The sequence below is a fragment of the Salvelinus fontinalis genome, unplaced genomic scaffold (assembly GCF_029448725.1).
Source record: "Salvelinus fontinalis isolate EN_2023a unplaced genomic scaffold, ASM2944872v1 scaffold_0035, whole genome shotgun sequence".
In the NCBI taxonomy this organism is placed as follows: Eukaryota; Metazoa; Chordata; class Actinopteri; order Salmoniformes; family Salmonidae; genus Salvelinus; species Salvelinus fontinalis.
In genome coordinates, this window is record NW_026600244.1 from 682,392 (window position 1) to 701,758 (window position 19,367).

Genomic DNA, 19,367 nt, shown 5'->3' on the forward strand with positions numbered 1-19,367 from the left:
ATGGCTGTGGGTTACCTGAGGACGTAGGCTCAGCCGTACCTCTCAGTATGGCTGTGGGTTACCTGAGGACTTAGGCTCAGCCGTACCTCTCAGTATGGCTGTGGGTTACCTGAGGACGCAGACTCAGCCGTACCTCTCAGTATGGCTGTGGGTTACCTGAGGACGTAGGCTCAGCCGTACCTCTCAGTATGGCTGTGGGTTACCTGAGGACGTAGGCTCAGCCGTACCTCTCAGTATGGCAGTTAAACTGTATTAGACGCCGCTGCACTTTGAAATGCGATTCAGAAAATGACGTTGTTTTGATTTGAAAACGGGTGAAGCTGTAGTCATGTTAAAACGTCTGCGTGGTCCTGAGGCCATTCTTCCCAAATCTCATCTTGTTGAGCGAAGCCTGGGCGTCCAAGGTTATTAGCTTAAACAAACAACTTCTGTTCTGTCTGACGTTTAAAACACCTAACATTTAAAAAGTTGTCTACTGGGCCTTGAGATGCCCTCATGTAGTTAAATAGTAATTCTTGTTACGACCAGTAGAGTGCGCTGGTGCACCGTCTTAACCAGCCAGGAGTTTAGGGACCTCGAGAAACACTTTTTAAACATCACATTCCAGTTTATTAACAAATCAATGATTGAAACCATATTAAATTGGTTCCGACAGTTGCTTTCGTATTAACAGAGAATAAATCAGGTGGTTCCTCCTTGATAATTAAATAATAATGTTTTATTTGGTGTCTGTAGTGCATTCGGGTCGGATCCTGAAATGTCTCTTCAGTATCTGTAGCACCAGAGTTCAATTCCCTGATAATTGTAACTTTCCCAAAGATGTCCAAGTTTTTCCCAGAAATCCTGGAATCAGGAGCGAGATAGCAGGGATTCCTAGTATCTTCTAACTAGGATTTCTGGGAAAATCTGGGGATTTTTTTTGCTAATGCAGCCATAATCCTGCTGGAAATACAGTATGGAGACGGTGCTCTCACTTTGTCCCTGTTAGTCAGCCATTCAGTCTGGCAACCCAGGAGACAGGTGTGTGTGTAGTGTAGTGTTGACACAGGTAATCTCTGTACACAGACAGACAGGTGTGGCTGATATTAGGAGTCGTCCTGTGGACCAGGTTTGTTACACATGAGTTTAGCTGCCAGAGAGCCGTATGTGTTGCTTTTCACCTCCGGCTGGACCTTGTCTTTACATTTTCTCCCTGTAGCAGAGACAAGAGACAACACATATAGATCATTAGAGAGGTGGTCTGCTGCTGGGGATAATGCACATTCACCATGTTATTCTGCTACTGGGGATAATGCACATTCACCATGTTATTCTGCTGCTGGGGATAATGCACATTCACCGTGTTATTTTACTGCTGGGGATAATGCACATTCACCATGTTATTCTACTGCTGGGGATAATGCACATCCACCATGTTATTCTACCGCTGGGGATAATGCACATTCACCGTGTTATTCTGCTGCGGGGATAATGCACATCCACCATGTTATTCTGCTGCTGGGGATAATGCACATTCACCATGTTATTCTGCTGCGGGGGATAATGCACATTCACCATGTTATTCTACTGCGGGGGATAATGCACATTCACCATGTTATTCTGTTGCTGGGGATAATGCACATTCACCATGTTATTCTACTGCTGGGGATAATGCACATTCACCATGTTATTCTGCTGCTGGGGATAATGCACATTCACCATGGTATTCTGCTGCTGGGGATAATGCACATTCACCGTGTTATTCTACTGCTGGGGATAATGCACATTCACCATGTTATTCTACTGCTGGGGATAATGCACATTCACCGTGTTATTCTGCTGCTGGGCATAATGCACATTCACCGTGTTATTCTACTGCTGGGGATAATGCACATTAACCGTGTTATTCTACTGCTGGGGATAATGCACATTCACCATGGTATTCTACTGCTGGGGATAATGCACATTCACCATGGTATTCTACTGCTGGGGATAATGCACATTCACCATGGTATTCTACTGCTGGGGATAATGCACATTCACCGTGTCATTCTGCTGCTGGGGATAATGCACATTCACCGTGTCATTCTGCTGCTGGGGATAATGCACATTCACCGTGTTATTCTGCTGCTGGGGATAATGCACATTCACCGTGTTATTCTGCTGATGGGGATAATGCACATTCACCATGGTATTCTGCTGCTGGGGATAATGCACATTCACCGTGTTATTCTGCTGCTGGGGATAATGCACATTCACCGTGTTATTCTACTGCTGGGGATAATGCACATTCACCATGTTATTCTACTGCTGGGGATAATGCACATTCACCATGTTATTCTGCTGCTGGGGATAATGCACATTCACCATGTTATTCTGCTGCTGGGGATAATGCACATTCACCGTGTTATTCTACTGCGGGGGATAATGCACATCCACCATGTTATTCTGCTGCTGGGGATAATGCACATTTACCGTGTTATTCTGCTGCTGGGGATAATGCACATTCACCGTGTTATTCTGCTGCTGGGGATAATGCACATCCACCGTGTTATTCTGCTGCTGGGGATAATGCACATTCACCACGTTATTCTGCTGCTGGGGATAATGCACATTCACCACGTTATTCTACTGCGGGGGATAATGCACATCCACCATGTTATTCTGCTGCTGGGGATAATGCACATTCACCATGTTATTCTGCTGCTGGGGATAATGCACATTCACCATGTTATTCTGCTGCTGGGGATAATGCACATTCACCATGTTATTCTGCTGCTGGGGATAATGCACATTCACCGTGTTATTCCACTGCGGGGGATAATGCACATTCACCGTGTTATTCTAGTACTGGGGATAATGCACATTCACCATGTTATTCTGCTGCTGGGGGTAATGCACATTCACCGTGTTATTCTGCTGCTGGGGATAATGCACATTCACCGTGTTATTCTACTGCTGGGGATAATGCACATTCACCATGTTATTCTGCTGCTGGGGGTAATGCACATTCACCGTGTTATTCTGCTGCTGGGGATAATGCACATTCACCGTGTTATTCTACTGCTGGGGATCATGCACATTCACCGTGTTATTCTGCTGCTGGGGATAATGCACATTCGCCGTGTTATTCTGCTGCTGGGGATAATGCACATTCGCCGTGTTATTCTGCTGCTGGGGATAATGCACATTCGCCGTGTTATTCTACTGCTGGGGATAATGCACATTCACCGTGTTATTCTGCTGCTGGGGATAATGCACATTCACCATGTCATTCTACTGCTGGGGATAATGCACATTCACCATGTTATTCTACTGCTGGGGATAATGCACATTCACCATGTTATTCTGCTGCTGGGGATTATGCACATTCACCATGTTATTCTACTGCTGGGGGTAATGCACATTCACCGTGTTATTCTGCTGCTGGGGATAATGCACATTCACCGTGTTATTCTACTGCTGGGGATAATGCACATTCACCGTGTTATTCTGCTGCTGGGGATAATGCACATTCACCGTGTTATTCTGCTGCTGGGGATAATGCACATTCGCCGTGTTATTCTGCTGCTGGGGATAATGCACATTCGCCGTGTTATTCTACTGCTGGGGATAATGCACATTCGCCGTGTTATTCTACTGCTGGGGATAATGCACATTCACCGTGTTATTCTGCTGCTGGGGATAATGCACATTCACCATGTCATTCTACTGCTGGGGATAATGCACATTCACCGTGTTATTCTGCTGCGGGGGATAATGCACATCCACCATGTTATTCTGCTGCTGGGGATAATGCACATCCACCACGTTATTCTACTGCGGGGGATAATGCACATTCACCACGTTATTCTACTGCTGGGGATAATGCACATTCACCACGTTATTCTACTGCTGGGGATAATGCACATTCACCATGTTATTCTACTGCTGGGGATTATGCACATTCACCATGTTATTCTACTGCTGGGGATAATGCACATTCACCATGTTATTCTACTGCGGGGGATAATGCACATTCACCACGTTATTCTAATGCTGGGGATTATGCACATTCACCATGTTATTCTACTGCTGGGGATAATGCACATTCACCGTGTTATTCTAGTACTGGGGATAATGCACATTCACCGTGTTATTCTACTGCGGGGGATAATGTACATTCACCACATTATTCTACTGCTGGGGATAATGCACATTCACCATGTTATTCTACTGCTGGGGATAATGCACATTCGCCGTGTTATTCTGCTGCTGGGGATAATGCACATTCGCCGTGTTATTCTACCGCTGGGGATAATGCACATTCACCGTGTTATTCTGCTGCTGGGGATAATGCACATTCACCGTGTCATTCTACTGCTGGGGATAATGCACATTCGCCGTGTTATTCTGCTGCGGGGGGATAATGCACATCCACCATGTTATTCTGCTGCTGGGGATAATGCACATCCACCACGTTATTCTACTGCTGGGGATAATGCACATTCACCACGTTATTCTACTGCTGGGGATAATGCACATTCACCATGTTATTCTACTGCTGGGGATAATGCACATTCACCATGTTATTCTGCTGCTGGGGATAATGCACATTCACCATGTTATTCTACTGCTGGGGATAATGCACATTCACCGTGTTATTCTACTGCTGGGGATAATGCACATTCACCGTGTTATTCTACTGCTGGGGATAATGCACATTCACCATGTTATTCTACTGCTGGGGATAATGCACATCCACCATGTTATTCTGCTGCTGGGGATAATGCACATTCACCATGTTATTCTGCTGCTGGGGATAATGCACATTCACCATGTTATTCTACTGCTGGGGATAATGCACATTCACCGTGTTATTCTGCTGCTGGGGATAATGCACATTCACCGTGTTATTCTGCTGCTGGGGATAATGCACATTCACCGTGTTATTCTGCTGCTGGGGATAATGCACATTCACCGTGTTATTCTACTGCTGGGGATAATGCACATTCACCATGTTATTCTACTGCTGGGGATAATGCACATTCACCACGTTATTCTACTGCTGGGGATAATGCACATTCACCACGTTATTCTACTGCTGGGGATAATGCACATTCACCATGTTATTCTACTGCTGGGGATAATGCACATTCACCATGTTATTCTGCTGCGGGGGATAATGCACATTCGCCATGGTATTCTGCTGCTGGGGATAATGCACATTCACCATGGTATTCTGCTGCTGGGGATAATGCACATTCACCATGGTATTCTGCTGCTGGGGATAATGCACATTCACCACGTTATTCTACTGCGGGGGATAATGCACATTCACCATGTTATTCTACTGCGGGGGATAATGCACATTCACCACGTTAACCTCACCTCCTGGCTATTGAGGGATGTCTGAACAGGTTTACTGTAGAGTAAGACATTAATCACCTCCTGGCTATTGAGGGATGTCTGAACAGGTTTACTGTAGAGTAAGACACTAAGCACCTCCTGGCTATTGAGGGATGTCTGAACAGGTTTACTGTAGAGTAAGACACTAAGCACCTCCTGGCTATTGAGGGATGTCTGAACAGGTTTACTGTAGAGTCAGACATTAAGCACCTCCTGGTTATTGAGGGATGTCTGAACAGGTTTACTGTAGAGTAAGACACTAAGCACCTCCTGGCTATTGAGGAATGTCTGAACAGGTTTACTGTAGAGTAAGACACTAAGCACCTCCTGGCTATTGAGGGATGTCTGAACAGGTTTACTGTAGAGTAAGACACTAAGCACCTCCTGGCTATTGAGGGATGTCTGAACAGGTTTACTGTAGAGTAAGACACTAAGCACCTCCTGGCTATTGAGGGATGTCTGAACAGGTTTACTGTAGAGTAAGACATTAAGCACCTCCTGGCTATTGAGGGATGTCTGAACAGGTTTACTGTAGAGTAAGACACTAAGCACCTCCTGGCTATTGAGGGATGTCTGAACAGGTTTACTGTAGAGTAAGACACTAAGCACCTCCTGGCTATTGAGGGATGTCTGAACAGGTTTACTGTAGAGTAAGACACTAAGCACCTCCTGGCTATTGAGGGATGTCTGAACAGGTTTACTGTAGAGTAAGACATTAAGCACCTCCTGGCTATTGAGGGATGTCTGAACAGGTTTACTGTAGAGTAAGACACTAAGCACCTCCTGGCTATTGAGGGATGTCTGAACAGGTTTACTGTAGAGTAAGACACTAAGCACCTCCTGGCTATTGAGGGATGTCTGAACAGGTTTACTGTAGAGTAAGACATTAATCACCTCCTGGCTATTGAGGGATGTCTGAACAGGTTTACTGTAGAGTCAGACACTAAGCACCGTGGTAGTAGAGATGAGACAACAGGACCGTTAGAGAGGTGGTCTGCTGGAGCCTCTGCCGAGTCTCCAACCAATCGGATGTTCCAGTTCTCAGGAGAAAGATGGACTTCCTCTTTTGGACGGTAACTAGGCGACACTCCATCTGAACTACTCCACATTTACTGGATTGGTTGAACAGTGCAAAGAGGACCTCCCTCGACAGTTTAATCTCCCCCCCCCCCATCAAGACCAGTATGTAGGGCATTGATTCCCAACTCTGGCCCTCCAGTACGCCCAACTCCGGTCCTCCAGTACCCCTGTTGGGGGTACTGGAGGACCGGGGTTGGGGGGGGGGTACTGGAGGACCGGGGTTGGGGGGGTACTGGAGGACCGGGGTTGGGGGGGTACTGGAGGACCGGGGTTGGGGGGGGGTACTGGAGGACTGGGGTTGGGGGGGGGGGTACTGGAGGACCGGGGTTGGGGGGGGGGTACTGGAGGACTGGGGTTGGGGGGTACTGGAGGACCGGGGTTGGGGGGGGGGTACTGGAGGACCGGGGTTGGGGGGTACTGGAGGACCGGGGTTGGGGGTCCTGGAGGACAAGGGGATTTAGTTTCAGGTGTTTCTTGTATACCTGCTACGTGTGGTTGGCTGGGGCCAAACCAGTAATACCATGTTAAAATATCACAGTTACCTGCTTCAAATGCAACTTGTTCAGACAAAAGGTTTGTTTCTCCTTGTAGAAATCTAGTCTTAGCATTTGAAACATCTTGATTTAATATCCCTCATCCATTTCTATTTGTTTGTACGAGACGTATATAGTTACCTGGTATTTTCCCCATGGCTATAAAGGTTACGTTTTCAGTCTTGATCTTGGGTCTGTCTCTGGCTATCAGGAAGACTCCAATGAATGAGAGCAGACAGCTGGAAGAGTTCAGAGAGAGGGCTATGTTCAGATATCACTCTAAAATCAAGGACTTGGAATCACAGGGTTTACAATGTTGGGGTTATCTGAACCCTCAGAGTGATACGGTCTCTGGAGTTCATTGAGACGGTGCATTAAACTCCATTAAGAGTAACCAGATACAGGGACTGAAAAGAGCATCCACAGCCCCTACTCTGGATGTCACATTGAGGAATGTCACGGCCTGTATTCAGGTGGAATGTCATGGCCTGTATTCAGGTGGAATGTCAAGACCTGTATTCAGGTGGAATGTCAAGGCCTGTATTCAGGTGGAATGTCACGGCCTGTATTCAGTTGGAATGTCACGGCCTGTATTCAGGTGGAATGTCACGGCCTGTATTTAGGTGGAATGTCAAGACCTGTATTTAGGTGGAATGTCAAGGCCTGTATTCAGGTGGAATGTCATGGCCTGTATTCAGGTGGAATGTCATGGCCTGTATTCAGGTGGAATGTCAAGACCTGTATTCAGGTGGAATGTCATGGCCTGTATTCAGGTAGAATGTCATGGCCTGTATTCAGGTGGAATGTCATGGCCTGTATTCAGGTGGAATGTCAAGGCCTGTATTCAGAGGAATGTCATGGCCTGTATTCAGGTGGAATGTCATGGCCTGTATTCAGAGGAATGTCAAGGCCTGTATTCAGGTGGAATGTCATGGCCTGTATTCAGGTGGAATGTCATGGCCTGTATTCAGAGGAATGTCATGGCCTGTATTCAGGTGGAATGTCATGGCCTGTATTCAGAGGAATGTCATGGCCTGTATTCAGAGGAATGTCACGGCCTGTATTCAGAGGAATGTCACGGCCTGTATTCAGGTGGAATGTCACGGCCTGTATTCAGGTGGAATGTCACGGCCTGTATTCAGGTGGAATGTCGAGGCCTGTACTCAGGTGGAATGTCACGGCCTGTATTCAGGTGGAATGTCACGGCCTGTATTCAGGTGGAATGTCATGGCCTGTATTCAGAGGAATGTCATGGCCTGTATTCAGGTGGAATGTCATGGCCTGTATTCAGAGGAATGTCATGGCCTGTATTCAGAGGAATGTCACGGCCTGTATTCAGAGGAATGTCACGGCCTGTATTCAGGTGGAATGTCACGGCCTGTATTCAGGTGGAATGTCACGGCCTGTATTCAGGTGGAATGTCGAGGCCTGTACTCAGGTGGAATGTCACGGCCTGTACTCAGGTGGAATGTCACGGCCTGTACTCAGGTGGAATGTCACGGCCTGTACTCAGGTGGAATGTCACGGCCTGTACTCAGGTGGAATGTCACGGCCTGTATTCAGGTGGAATGTCACGGCCTGTATTCAGGTGGAATGTCACGGCCTGTATTCAGGTGGAATGTCACGGCCTGTATTCAGGTGGAATGTAAAGACCTGTATTCAGGTGGAATGTCAAGACCTGTATTCAGGTGGAATGTCAAGGCCTGTATTCAGAGGAATGTCATGGCCTGTATTCAGGTGGAATGTCATGGCCTGTATTCAGGTGGAATGTCATGGCCTGTATTCAGGTGGAATGTCATGGCCTGTATTCAGGTGGAATGTCATGGCCTGTATTCAGGTGGAATGTCATGGCCTGTATTCAGGTGGAATGTCATGGCCCGTATTCAGGTGGAATGTCATGGCCCGTATTCAGGTGGAATGTCATGGCCCGTATTCAGGTGGAATGTCATGGCCCGTATTCAGGTGGAATGTCATGGCCTGTATTCAGGTGGAATGTCAAGACCTGTATTCAGGTGGAATGTCATGGCCTGTATTCAGAGGAATGTCATGGCCTGTATTCAGGTGGAATGTCATGGCCTGTATTCAGGTGGAATGTCATGGCCTGTATTCAGGTGGAATGTCATGGCCTGTATTCAGGTGGAATGTCAAGGCCTGTATTCAGAGGAATGTCATGGCCTGTATTCAGGTGGAATGTCATGGCCTGTATTCAGGTGGAATGTCATGGGGCCTGTATTCAGGTGGAATGTCATGGGGCCTGTATTCAGGTGGAATGTCATGGGGCCTGTATTCATGTGGAATGTCATGGCCCGTATTCAGGTGGAATGTCATGGCCTGTATTCAGGTGGAATGTCATGGCCTGTATTCAGGTGGAATGTCATGGCCTGTATTCAGGTGGAATGTCAAGACCTGTATTCAGGTGGAATGTCAAGACCTGTATTCAGGTGGAATGTCATGGGGCCTGTATTCAGGTGGAATGTCATGGGGCCTGTATTCAGGTGGAATGTCAAGACCTGTATTCAGGTGGAATGTCAAGACCTGTATTCAGGTGGAATGTCATGGCCTGTATTCAGGTGGAATGTCATGGCCTGTATTCATGTGGAATGTCATGGCCTGTATTCAGGTGGAATGTCATGGCCTGTATTCAGGTGGAATGTCATGGCCTGTATTCAGGTGGAATGTCATTGCCTGTATTCAGGTGGAATGTCACGGCCTGTATTCAGGTGGAATGTCACGGCCTGTATTCAGGTGGAATGTCGAGGCCTGTATTCAGGTGGAATGTCACGGCCTGTATTCAGGTGGAATGTCATGGGGCCTGTATTCAGGTGGAATGTCATGGGGCCTGTATTCAGGTGGAATGTCAAGACCTGTATTCAGGTGGAATGTCAAGACCTGTATTCAGGTGGAATGTCAAGGCCTGTATTCAGAGGAATGTCATGGCCTGTATTCAGGTGGAATGTCATGGCCTGTATTCAGAGGAATGTCAAGGCCTGTATTCAGGTGGAATGTCATGGCCTGTATTCAGGTAGAATGTCATGGCCTGTATTCAGAGGAATGTCATGGCCTGTATTCAGGTGGAATGTCATGGCCTGTATTCAGGTGGAATGTCATGGCCTGTATTCAGGTGGAATGTCAAGGCCTGTATTCAGAGGAATGTCAAGGCCTGTATTCAGAGGAATGTCAAGGCCTGTATTCAGGTGGAATGTCAAGACCTGTATTCAGGTGGAATGTCAAGACCTGTATTCAGGTGGAATGTCATGGCCTGTATTCAGGTGGAATGTCATGGCCTGTATTCAGGTGGAATGTCATGGCCTGTATTCAGGTGGAATGTCATGGCCTGTATTCAGGTGGAATGTCATGGGGCCTGTATTCAGGTGGAATGTCATGGGGCCTGTATTCAGGTGGAATGTCATGGGGCCTGTATTCAGGTGGAATGTCATGGGGCCTGTATTCAGGTGGAATGTCATGGCCCGTATTCAGGTGGAATGTCATGGCCCGTATTCAGGTGGAATGTCATGGCCCGTATTCAGGTGGAATGTCATGGCCCGTATTCAGGTGGAATGTCATGGCCTGTATTCAGGTGGAATGTCATGGCCTGTATTCAGGTGGAATGTCATGGCCTGTATTCAGGTGGAATGTCATGGCCTGTATTCAGGTGGAATGTCATGGCCTGTATTCAGGTGGAATGTCATGGCCTGTATTCAGGTGGAATGTCATGGGGCCTGTATTCAGGTGGAATGTCATGGGGCCTGTATTCAGGTGGAATGTCATGGCCTGTATTCAGGTGGAATGTCGAGGCCTGTATTCAGGTGGAATGTCGAGGCCTGTATTCAGAGGAATGTCAAGACCTGTATTCAGGTAGAATGTCATGGCCTGTATTCAGGTGGAATGTCATGGGGCCTGTATTCAGGTGGAATGTCATGGCCTGTATTCAGGTGGAATGTCACGGGGCCTGTATTCAGGTGGAATGTCACGGGGCCTGTATTCAGGTGGAATGTCATGGCCTGTATTCAGGTGGAATGTCATGGCCTGTATTCAGGTGGAATGTCATGGCCTGTATTCAGGTGGAATGTCATGGCCTGTATTCAGGTGGAATGTCATGGCCTGTATTCAGGTGGAATGTCATGGCCTGTATTTAGGTGGAATGTCAACGCCTGTATTCTGAAAAAGACAGTACTGTTGGTCTTGCATACTACTTACCCAAAGAGAAACATTAATATATTGAGCAAAGCCAACCCCTGGAATTCCTGGTAGAATACTATTCCTGCAAAAGAAAAGACGTAGTTTAACACCAAGCCAAAACAACATCAGAGAGACAGACAGAGGGAGAGACAGAGAGACACAGACAGACAGACATTGAGAGAGGCAGAGAGGCAGACAGCTGTCCATATCTGGAGGATAAACTCTAATTAGTATGGAGCACCAGACCACGGAACATTGTCTGCATCCCCAAATGCCATCCGTGTCTTTATTTAGTGCACTACTTTTGATCAGGGCCCATAGGAAGTAGTGCACTATCTAGGGAATAGGGTGCCATTTGGGATGGAGTTGCACAGAGTTAGTCTGGCAGAGTCACAGAACAAAAATAAGTCCTCCGGAGATGGGAAAACAGAGGGAGCCAGGCCGAGTGATTATTTTACCCCCAATTTTTCATGATTTCAATCTTGTCTCATCGCTGCAACTCCCAAACGGGCTCGGGAGGCAAAACTCGAGTCATGTGTCCTCTAAAATATGACCCGCCAAACCGCACTTCTTAACACCCGGAAGCCAGCCGCACCAACCACTGTTCAACTGACGACCGAGGTCAGCCTGGAGGCGCCCGGCCCGCCACAAGGAGTCACTAGAGCGCGATAAGCCAAGTAAAGCCCCCCCCGGCCAAACCCTCCCCTAACCCGGACGACGCCGGGCCAATTGTGTCACGGCCAGTTGTTAAACAGCCTGGGATCGAACCCCAGGCTGTAGTGACGCTGTGCCACAAGACAGTGATTCTGTTGGACCTTTTTGAAGAGACAGCAGTGATTCTAGAGTCCCCAGGGAGATGGAGAGAAACAGAGAGGAGGGGCAGAGACAGTGAGAGGGAGAAAGAGGGATGGAGAGAAACAGAAAGGAGGGGCAGAGACAGTGAGAGGGAGATACAGGGATGGAGAGAGACAGAAAGGAGGGGCAGAGACAGTGAGAGGGAGAAAGAGGGATGGAGAGAGACAGAAATGAGACACAGGGGGAGATAGAGAAAGGGAGAGGAGAGTGAGAAAGGAAAAAGCAGACAAAGAAATGGTTCCCTAGTTCCCATCAGTGAGTCACCAACACTCAGGGTGTTAACCATAGACTGTTGATGTTATCTCAGCAGAGCTATAGGAACCAAAACATTTTTTCCCAACAGAGCTCATCTCAACTGGAACAGAGGGAAATCTGAGGTCTTCACTCCTGTTTTAATAGGTAAAATTATACATCTTGCTGAGAGACGGCTGGGTGATAACAGTCAATGCTGATGTCTGTTGATCGATGAAAACAATGGAATAATGTCAAGCTCGAACTCATGGGGTGTCTCAAATGGGACCCTATATAGTGCACTACTTAACAAGGGCCCCATGTGGCTCTGGTCGAAAGTAGTGCACTTAAAAGGGAGTAGTTGGCCATTTCCATCCAACGCCCCCCCCCCTCACATTATTGATAACTGTATTGGCCGTTGATTCATCCCCTCCCTATTGCAGTCTAAACAGAGTCCATCTATCCTATCAAGGTCTTACCAGATCTAGTCATAGTGCTTGATGAGGCTGACAACACAACGGTCTGGCTGAGAGCTCGGGGGATACAAATAGACGGGTGATGTAGGGGCTGCAGGTAACCTAGTGGTTAGAGCGTTGGGCCAGTAACCTGAAAGGTTGCTGGATCGAATCCCCGAGCTGACATGGTATAAATCTGTCATCCTGCCCCTGAACAAGGCAGTTAACCCACCGTTCCCCTGAACAAGGCAGTTAACCCACCGTTCCCCTGAACAAGGCAGTTAACCCACCGTTCCCCTGAACAAGGCAGTTAACCCACCGTTCCCCTGAACAAGGCAGTTAACCCACCGTTCCCCTGAACAAGGCAGTTAACCCACCGTTCCCCTGAACAAGGCAGTTAACCCACCGTTCCCCTGAACAAGGCAGTTAACCCACCGTTCCCCTGAACAAGGCAGTTAACCCCACTGTTCCCCTGAACAAGGCAGTTAACCCACCGTTCCCCTGAACAAGGCAGTTAACCCACCGTTCCCCTGAACAAGGCAGTTAACCCACTGTTCCCCTGAACAAGGCAGTTAACCCACCGTTCCCCTGAACAAGGCAGTTAACCCACCGTTCCCCTGAACAAGGCAGTTAACCCACCGTTCCCCTGAACAAGGCAGTTAACCCACCGTTCCCCTGAACAAGGCAGTTAACCCACCGTTCCCCTGAACAAGGCAGTTAACCCACCGTTCCCCTGAACAAGGCAGTTAACCCACCGTTCCCCTGAACAAGGCAGTTAACCCACCGTTCCCCTGAACAAGGCAGTTAACCCACCGTTCCCCTGAACAAGGCAGTTAACCCACCGTTCCCCTGAACAAGGCAGTTAACCCACCGTTCCCCTGAACAAGGCAGTTAACCCACCGTTCCCCTGAACAAGGCAGTTAACCCACCGTTCCCCTGAACAAGGCAGTTAACCCACCGTTCCCCTGAACAAGGCAGTTAACCCACCGTTCCCCTGAACAAGGCAGTTAACCCACCGTTCCCCTGAACAAGGCAGTTAACCCACCGTTCCCCTGAACAAGGCAGTTAACCCACCGTTCCCCTGAACAAGGCAGTTAACCCACCGTTCCCCTGAACAAGGCAGTTAACCCACCGTTCCCCTGAACAAGGCAGTTAACCCACCGTTCCCCTGAACAAGGCAGTTTACCCACCGTTCCCCTGAACAAGGCAGTTAACCCACCGTTCCCCTGAACAAGGCAGTTAACCCACCGTTCCTCTGAACAAGGCAGTTAACCCACCGTTCCCCTGAACAAGGCAGTTAACCCACCGTTCCCCCTGAACAAGGCAGTTAACCCACCGTTCCCCTGAACAAGGCAGTTAACCCACTGTTCCCCGGTAGGCCGTCATTGTAAATACAAATTTGTTCTTAAACTGACTTGCCTTGTGGAAAAGAAAAATGTGAGGAACATAATGCTGTCTACAGGTTCATAGAGGAACATAATGCTGTCTACAGGTTCATAGAGTTGGCTAGAGGAACATAATGCTGTCTACAGGTTCATAGAGTTGGCTAGAGGAACATAATGCTGTCTACAGGTTCATAGAGTTGGCTAGAGGAACATAATGCTGTCTACAGGTTCATAGAGGTGGCTAGAGGAACATAATGCTGTCTACAGGTTCATAGAGGTGGCCAGAGGAACAGAATGCTGTCTACAGGTTCATAGAGGTGGCTAGAGGAACAGAATGCTGTCTACAGGTTCATAGAGGTGGCTAGAGGAACATAATGCTGTCTACGGGTTCATAGAGGTGGCTTGAGGAACATAATGCTGTCTACGGGTTCATAGAGGTGGCTAGAGGAACATAATGCTGTCTACGGGTTCATAGAGGTGGCTAGAGGAACAGAATGCTGTCTACAGGTTCATAATGCTGTCTACAGGTTCATAGAGGTGGCTAGAGGAACATAATACTGTCTACAGGTTCATAGAGGTGGCTAGAGGAACATAATGCTGTCTACAGGTTCATAGAGGTGGCTAGAGGAACATAATGCTGTCTACAGGTTCATAGAGGTGGCTAGAGGAACAGAATGCTGTCTACAGGTTCATAGAGGTGGCTAGAGGAACATAATGCTGTCTACAGGTTCATAGAGGTGGCTAGAGGAACATAATGCTGTCTACGGGTTCATAGAGGTGGCTTGAGGAACATAATGCTGTCTACGGGTTCATAGAGGTGGCTAGAGGAACATAATGCTGTCTACAGGTTCATAGAGGTGGCTAGAGGAACATAATGCTGTCTACATGTTCATAGAGGTGGCTAGAGGAACATAATGCTGTCTACAGGTTCATAGAGGTGGCTAGAGGAACATAATGCTGTCTACAGGTTCATAGAGGTGGCTAGAGGAACATAATGCTGTCTACATGTTCATAGAGGTGGCTAGAGGAACATAATGCTGTCTACGGGTTCATAGAGGAACATAATGCTGTCTACAGGTTCATAGAGGTGGCTAGAGGAACATAATGCTGTCTACGGGTTCATAGAGGTGGCTAGAGGAACATAATGCTGTCTACGGGTTCATAGAGGAACATAATGCTGTCTACAGGTTCATAGAGGTGGCTAGAGGAACATAATGCTGTCTACAGGTTCATAGAGGTGGCTAGAGGAACATAATGCTGTCTACGGGTTCATAGAGGTGGCTAGAGGAACATAATGCTGTCTACAGGTTCATAGAGGTGGCTAGAGGTACAGAATGCTGTCTACAGGTTCATAGAGGTGGCTAGAGGTACAGAATGCTGTCTACGGGTTCATAGAGGTGGCTAGAGGAACATAATGCTGTCTACGGGTTCATAGAGGTGGCTAGAGGAACATAATGCTGTCTACGGGTTCATAGAGGTGGCTAGAGGAACATAATGCTGTCTACGGGTTCATAGAGGTGGCTAGAGGAACATAATGCTGTCTACAGGTTCATAGAGGTGGCTAAAGGAACATAATGCTGTCTACGGGTTCATAGAGGTGGCTAGAGGAACATAATGCTGTCTACATGTTCATAGAGGTGGCTAGAGGAACATAATGCTGTCTACAGGTTCATAGAGGTGGCTAGAGGAACATAATGCTGTCTACAGGTTCATAGAGGTGGCTAGAGGAACATAATGCTGTCTACAGGTTCATAGAGGTGGCTAGAGGTACAGAATGCTGTCTACAGGTTCATAGAGGTGGCTAGAGGAACATAATGCTGTCTACGGGTTCATAGAGGTGGCTAGAGGAACATAATGCTGTCTACGGGTTCATAGAGGTGGCTAGAGGAACATAATGCTGTCTACGGGTTCATAGAGGTGGCTAGAGGAACATAATGCTGTCTACGGGTTCATAGAGGTGGCTAGAGGAACATAATGCTGTCTACTGGTTCATAGAGGTGGCTAGAGGAACATAATGCTGTCTACAGGTTCATAGAGGTGGCTAGAGGAACATAATGCTGTCTACAGGTTCATAGAGGTGGCTAGAGGTACATAATGCTGTCTACAGGTTCATAATGCTGTCTACATGTTCATAGAGGTGGCTAGAGGGTGAATCACTCTCCTGCTATTGTGGCTGAGGTTAAATAGCTGGAAGGGTTTGGTACACTTAAACAATGTGTCTGTTTTTACAAATACAGCAAATTCTCCAGTGTTACATCAACACTGACAGTGTTAAATTTACCATTGGGCCAGTGTCTACAGGTCCACACTTTTTAGTGTTAAATTAAGACTGTGCTTAGTGCTGACGCTGTTAGACTTGGTCAGTGTTAGGGAATTAACACTTTTAGTGTTATGCAAAGATGGAAGATTAACACTGGCCAATTAGCTGTGAATAATAGATTAACACTGGGTAACACTGGCCAATTAGCTGTGAATACTTAACACTAGGTAACACTGGCCAATTAGCTGTGAATATATAACACTAGGTAACACTGGCCAATTAGCTGTGAATAATTAACACTAGCCAATTAGCTGTGAATAATTAACACTAGGTAACACTGGCCAATTAGCTGTGAATAATTAACTAACGTACCTGCGGTAATGGCACTGGCAGTGAAGAACACAAAGTTAATGGGGACGACCTCCGTGGCATCAAACATCTTCATGGCTTGATTAAGGAACCTGAGAACAGCGAAGGACAGATTAAAGAGAGGCCTCTGAGGGCCATGTGAATGATATTATGACCCACACAGTGGACTCATCCATCATAATACTGGAGCTTCGTCCCATCACACGGTGGACTCATCCATCACACGGTGGACTCATCCATCACACGGTGGACTCATCCATCACACGGTGGACTCATCCATCACACGGTGGACTCATCCATCACACGGTGGACTCATCCATCACACGGTGGACTCATCCATCACACGGTGGACTCATCCATCACACGGTGGACTCATCCATCACACGGTGGACTCATCCATCACACGGTGGACTCATCCATCACACGGTGGACTCATCCATCACACGGTGGACTCATCCATCATAATACCAGAGCTTCATCCCATCACAGTTCTGCTGTGACAAGATCACAATGTCCAATACATTTTTTACGCTTCACATTTTCTTCAATACTCTGTAGAAATGAGAAAATCCAAATAGAATCTGCTGTCAGGGGAAGTGGAGCAACATTGGACTCACTTTATCTGGAAGGCACAGGAGGCCACCATGACCACCAGCATGACGTAGAAGATGGGGTAGATGAGCTGGACCTCTCCCTTTATAGACTCCGTGATCATCCCAGACACAGCTTTCACCGAGATCACAGTCAGGGAGGCTAAAACAACAGGGACAACTTTACTATTTCCCGGAGTAACGCATCCCATTCTGGAAAGGGATAAGCAGAGCCACCCCTGATCCACCATAGAGTCTGACCCAGCAGAGCCACCAGCAGCATCACTATGGTTACATGCTTGATACCCACCCCTGATCCCCCATAGAGTCTGACAGAGGTCTTACCCAGCAGAGCCACCAGCAGCATCACTATGGTTATATGCTTGATATTCCTCCTCTTGTACAAATAGAGCAGGATAGAAAACAGTATGACCTCTAGAAACTGGAGAGAGAAAGAGAGGGAGGAGAGAGGGGGAGAGAGTAGGGAGGGGGGGAGAGAGAGATGATAAAAACCGACAAAATATCAAGGGTGTCCATCTCAAAGCTTAAGTCACAGTCATAATCTCTCTCTCTCTCTCCATTGTGGAAGGACCACCAGAGGGCAGGCTGGGCTCACGGATGGTAGCCCAACAAGGCATGGGAGACAGGTGAACCAGAGGCAATTAAGCACAGCTGACACTACTAATGAGATATTCTCCTTCCCCTATAAGAGAGAGTATGGAACCAGCAAGAAGAGGAACTATCTCTGGAAGATGGCCACCGAGACAGAGGAGCTATCTAGGAAGAACCATTAAGACGGTGACAATGTCGTGACTTTTTGTTGTAATTTAAAGACAATCGTATTGTGTTCCTGTTTTGCTCTGGAGAAGACGATATATGTTTTATTCCTTTGGAGAGTTTCATTGATTCTGTTGGAGTGTTTGTGTTGTCCAAATGCCCTCAATATAGAACTTTGTTCAATCAAGAAAACCTACTCCTGACTCGTTTGTTCCACCTTCCCGCTTTAGAGTGACGCCCAATTACTTGGTCCGCTCACATTGGTGGAGAATGTGGGTATTAGGTGGACGAGTGACACAAGGATAAGTGAGTAAATCAAGATTCTTCCAGTAGACCAGGAGGAACCATTCAAGTACGATGGATAACGCCCTACTACAACAATTGATCACGGCACAGCATACAACCATAGAACTCCTGCAACAACAGCTGAGCCGGCGAGAAGAACCTAGAGTTAAGCCAAGAGCGGCTGCTCACGCCATCTTACCTCGTCTCTCCAAGGAGGATGATATTGAGGCCTTCCTCATGACCTTCGAAAGGACGGCCACCTTGGAAGAGTGGCCGCCCACAGAATGGGCGAGCGCATTAGCCCCTCTTTTGACCGGGGTGGCTCAGGAAGCCTATTTTGACCTGGATGCCCGCGAAGCTGCAGACTATGGGCGACTAAAAACCGAGATCCTATCCCGGTACCAGCTGACTGCCAGAGATAGGGCCGTAAAGTTCCATCAATGGACCTACACAGCTGACAAACCCGTCCGTTCCCAGATTTTTGCATTAATACGACTGACGAAACAGTGGCTAGAACCTGAAAAGGGAGTAGGACAGGTGATAGAGACTCTTGTAGTGGACAAGATATTGAGGGAATTACCCAGTGACTTAAAAAGGGTTGTGGGGCAAGCCAACCCGTTGTCAGCCGACGACATAGCACAGGCGGTGGAAACATATCGGTCTACAGGGGAGTTGTTAAAAAGTGACAAGGAGGAACGGAAGGATTCTTCCGATCCCGTACCCCGACTCACGCCGGCGCGTCCGCCACCGAAACGTCCAAACCCCCTCCGGAGGTGGGAGAAATCATCCCCCACACAGCAGGGTCGGTGTTAAAAATGTCAGTCTCCCAACCATTATGCCCCACAATGTCCTAGCAAGGACGAGCCCATGGTCACAGAGTCATCACTGCCCACCCCCACACCTCTCGGTTTGAGGGGGCAGGGTCAACACTGTTGGTTAGCAGAAATAGCTCCAGCCCCAGAGATTCCAGTTCAAGTCGAAGGACAAGATGTGGTAGCCAT

General features: G+C 47.7%; 1 protein-coding gene across 1 annotated transcript; it reads right to left on the minus strand.

Moving 5' to 3' along the window:
• Nucleotides 1-696: 696 nt before the first annotated feature.
• On the minus strand, nt 697-17,746 carry LOC129842351 (NIPA-like protein 2; the record flags this gene model as incomplete). Its single annotated transcript, XM_055910871.1, is given in 6 exon segments — nt 697-1,192; nt 7,122-7,219; nt 11,178-11,241; nt 16,718-16,806; nt 17,332-17,467; nt 17,650-17,746. Coding segments are annotated over 6 exon segments (591 nt in total), but the record flags the coding sequence as incomplete, so codon positions are not given.
• Between the last annotated feature and the right edge of the window lie 1,621 nt (nt 17,747-19,367).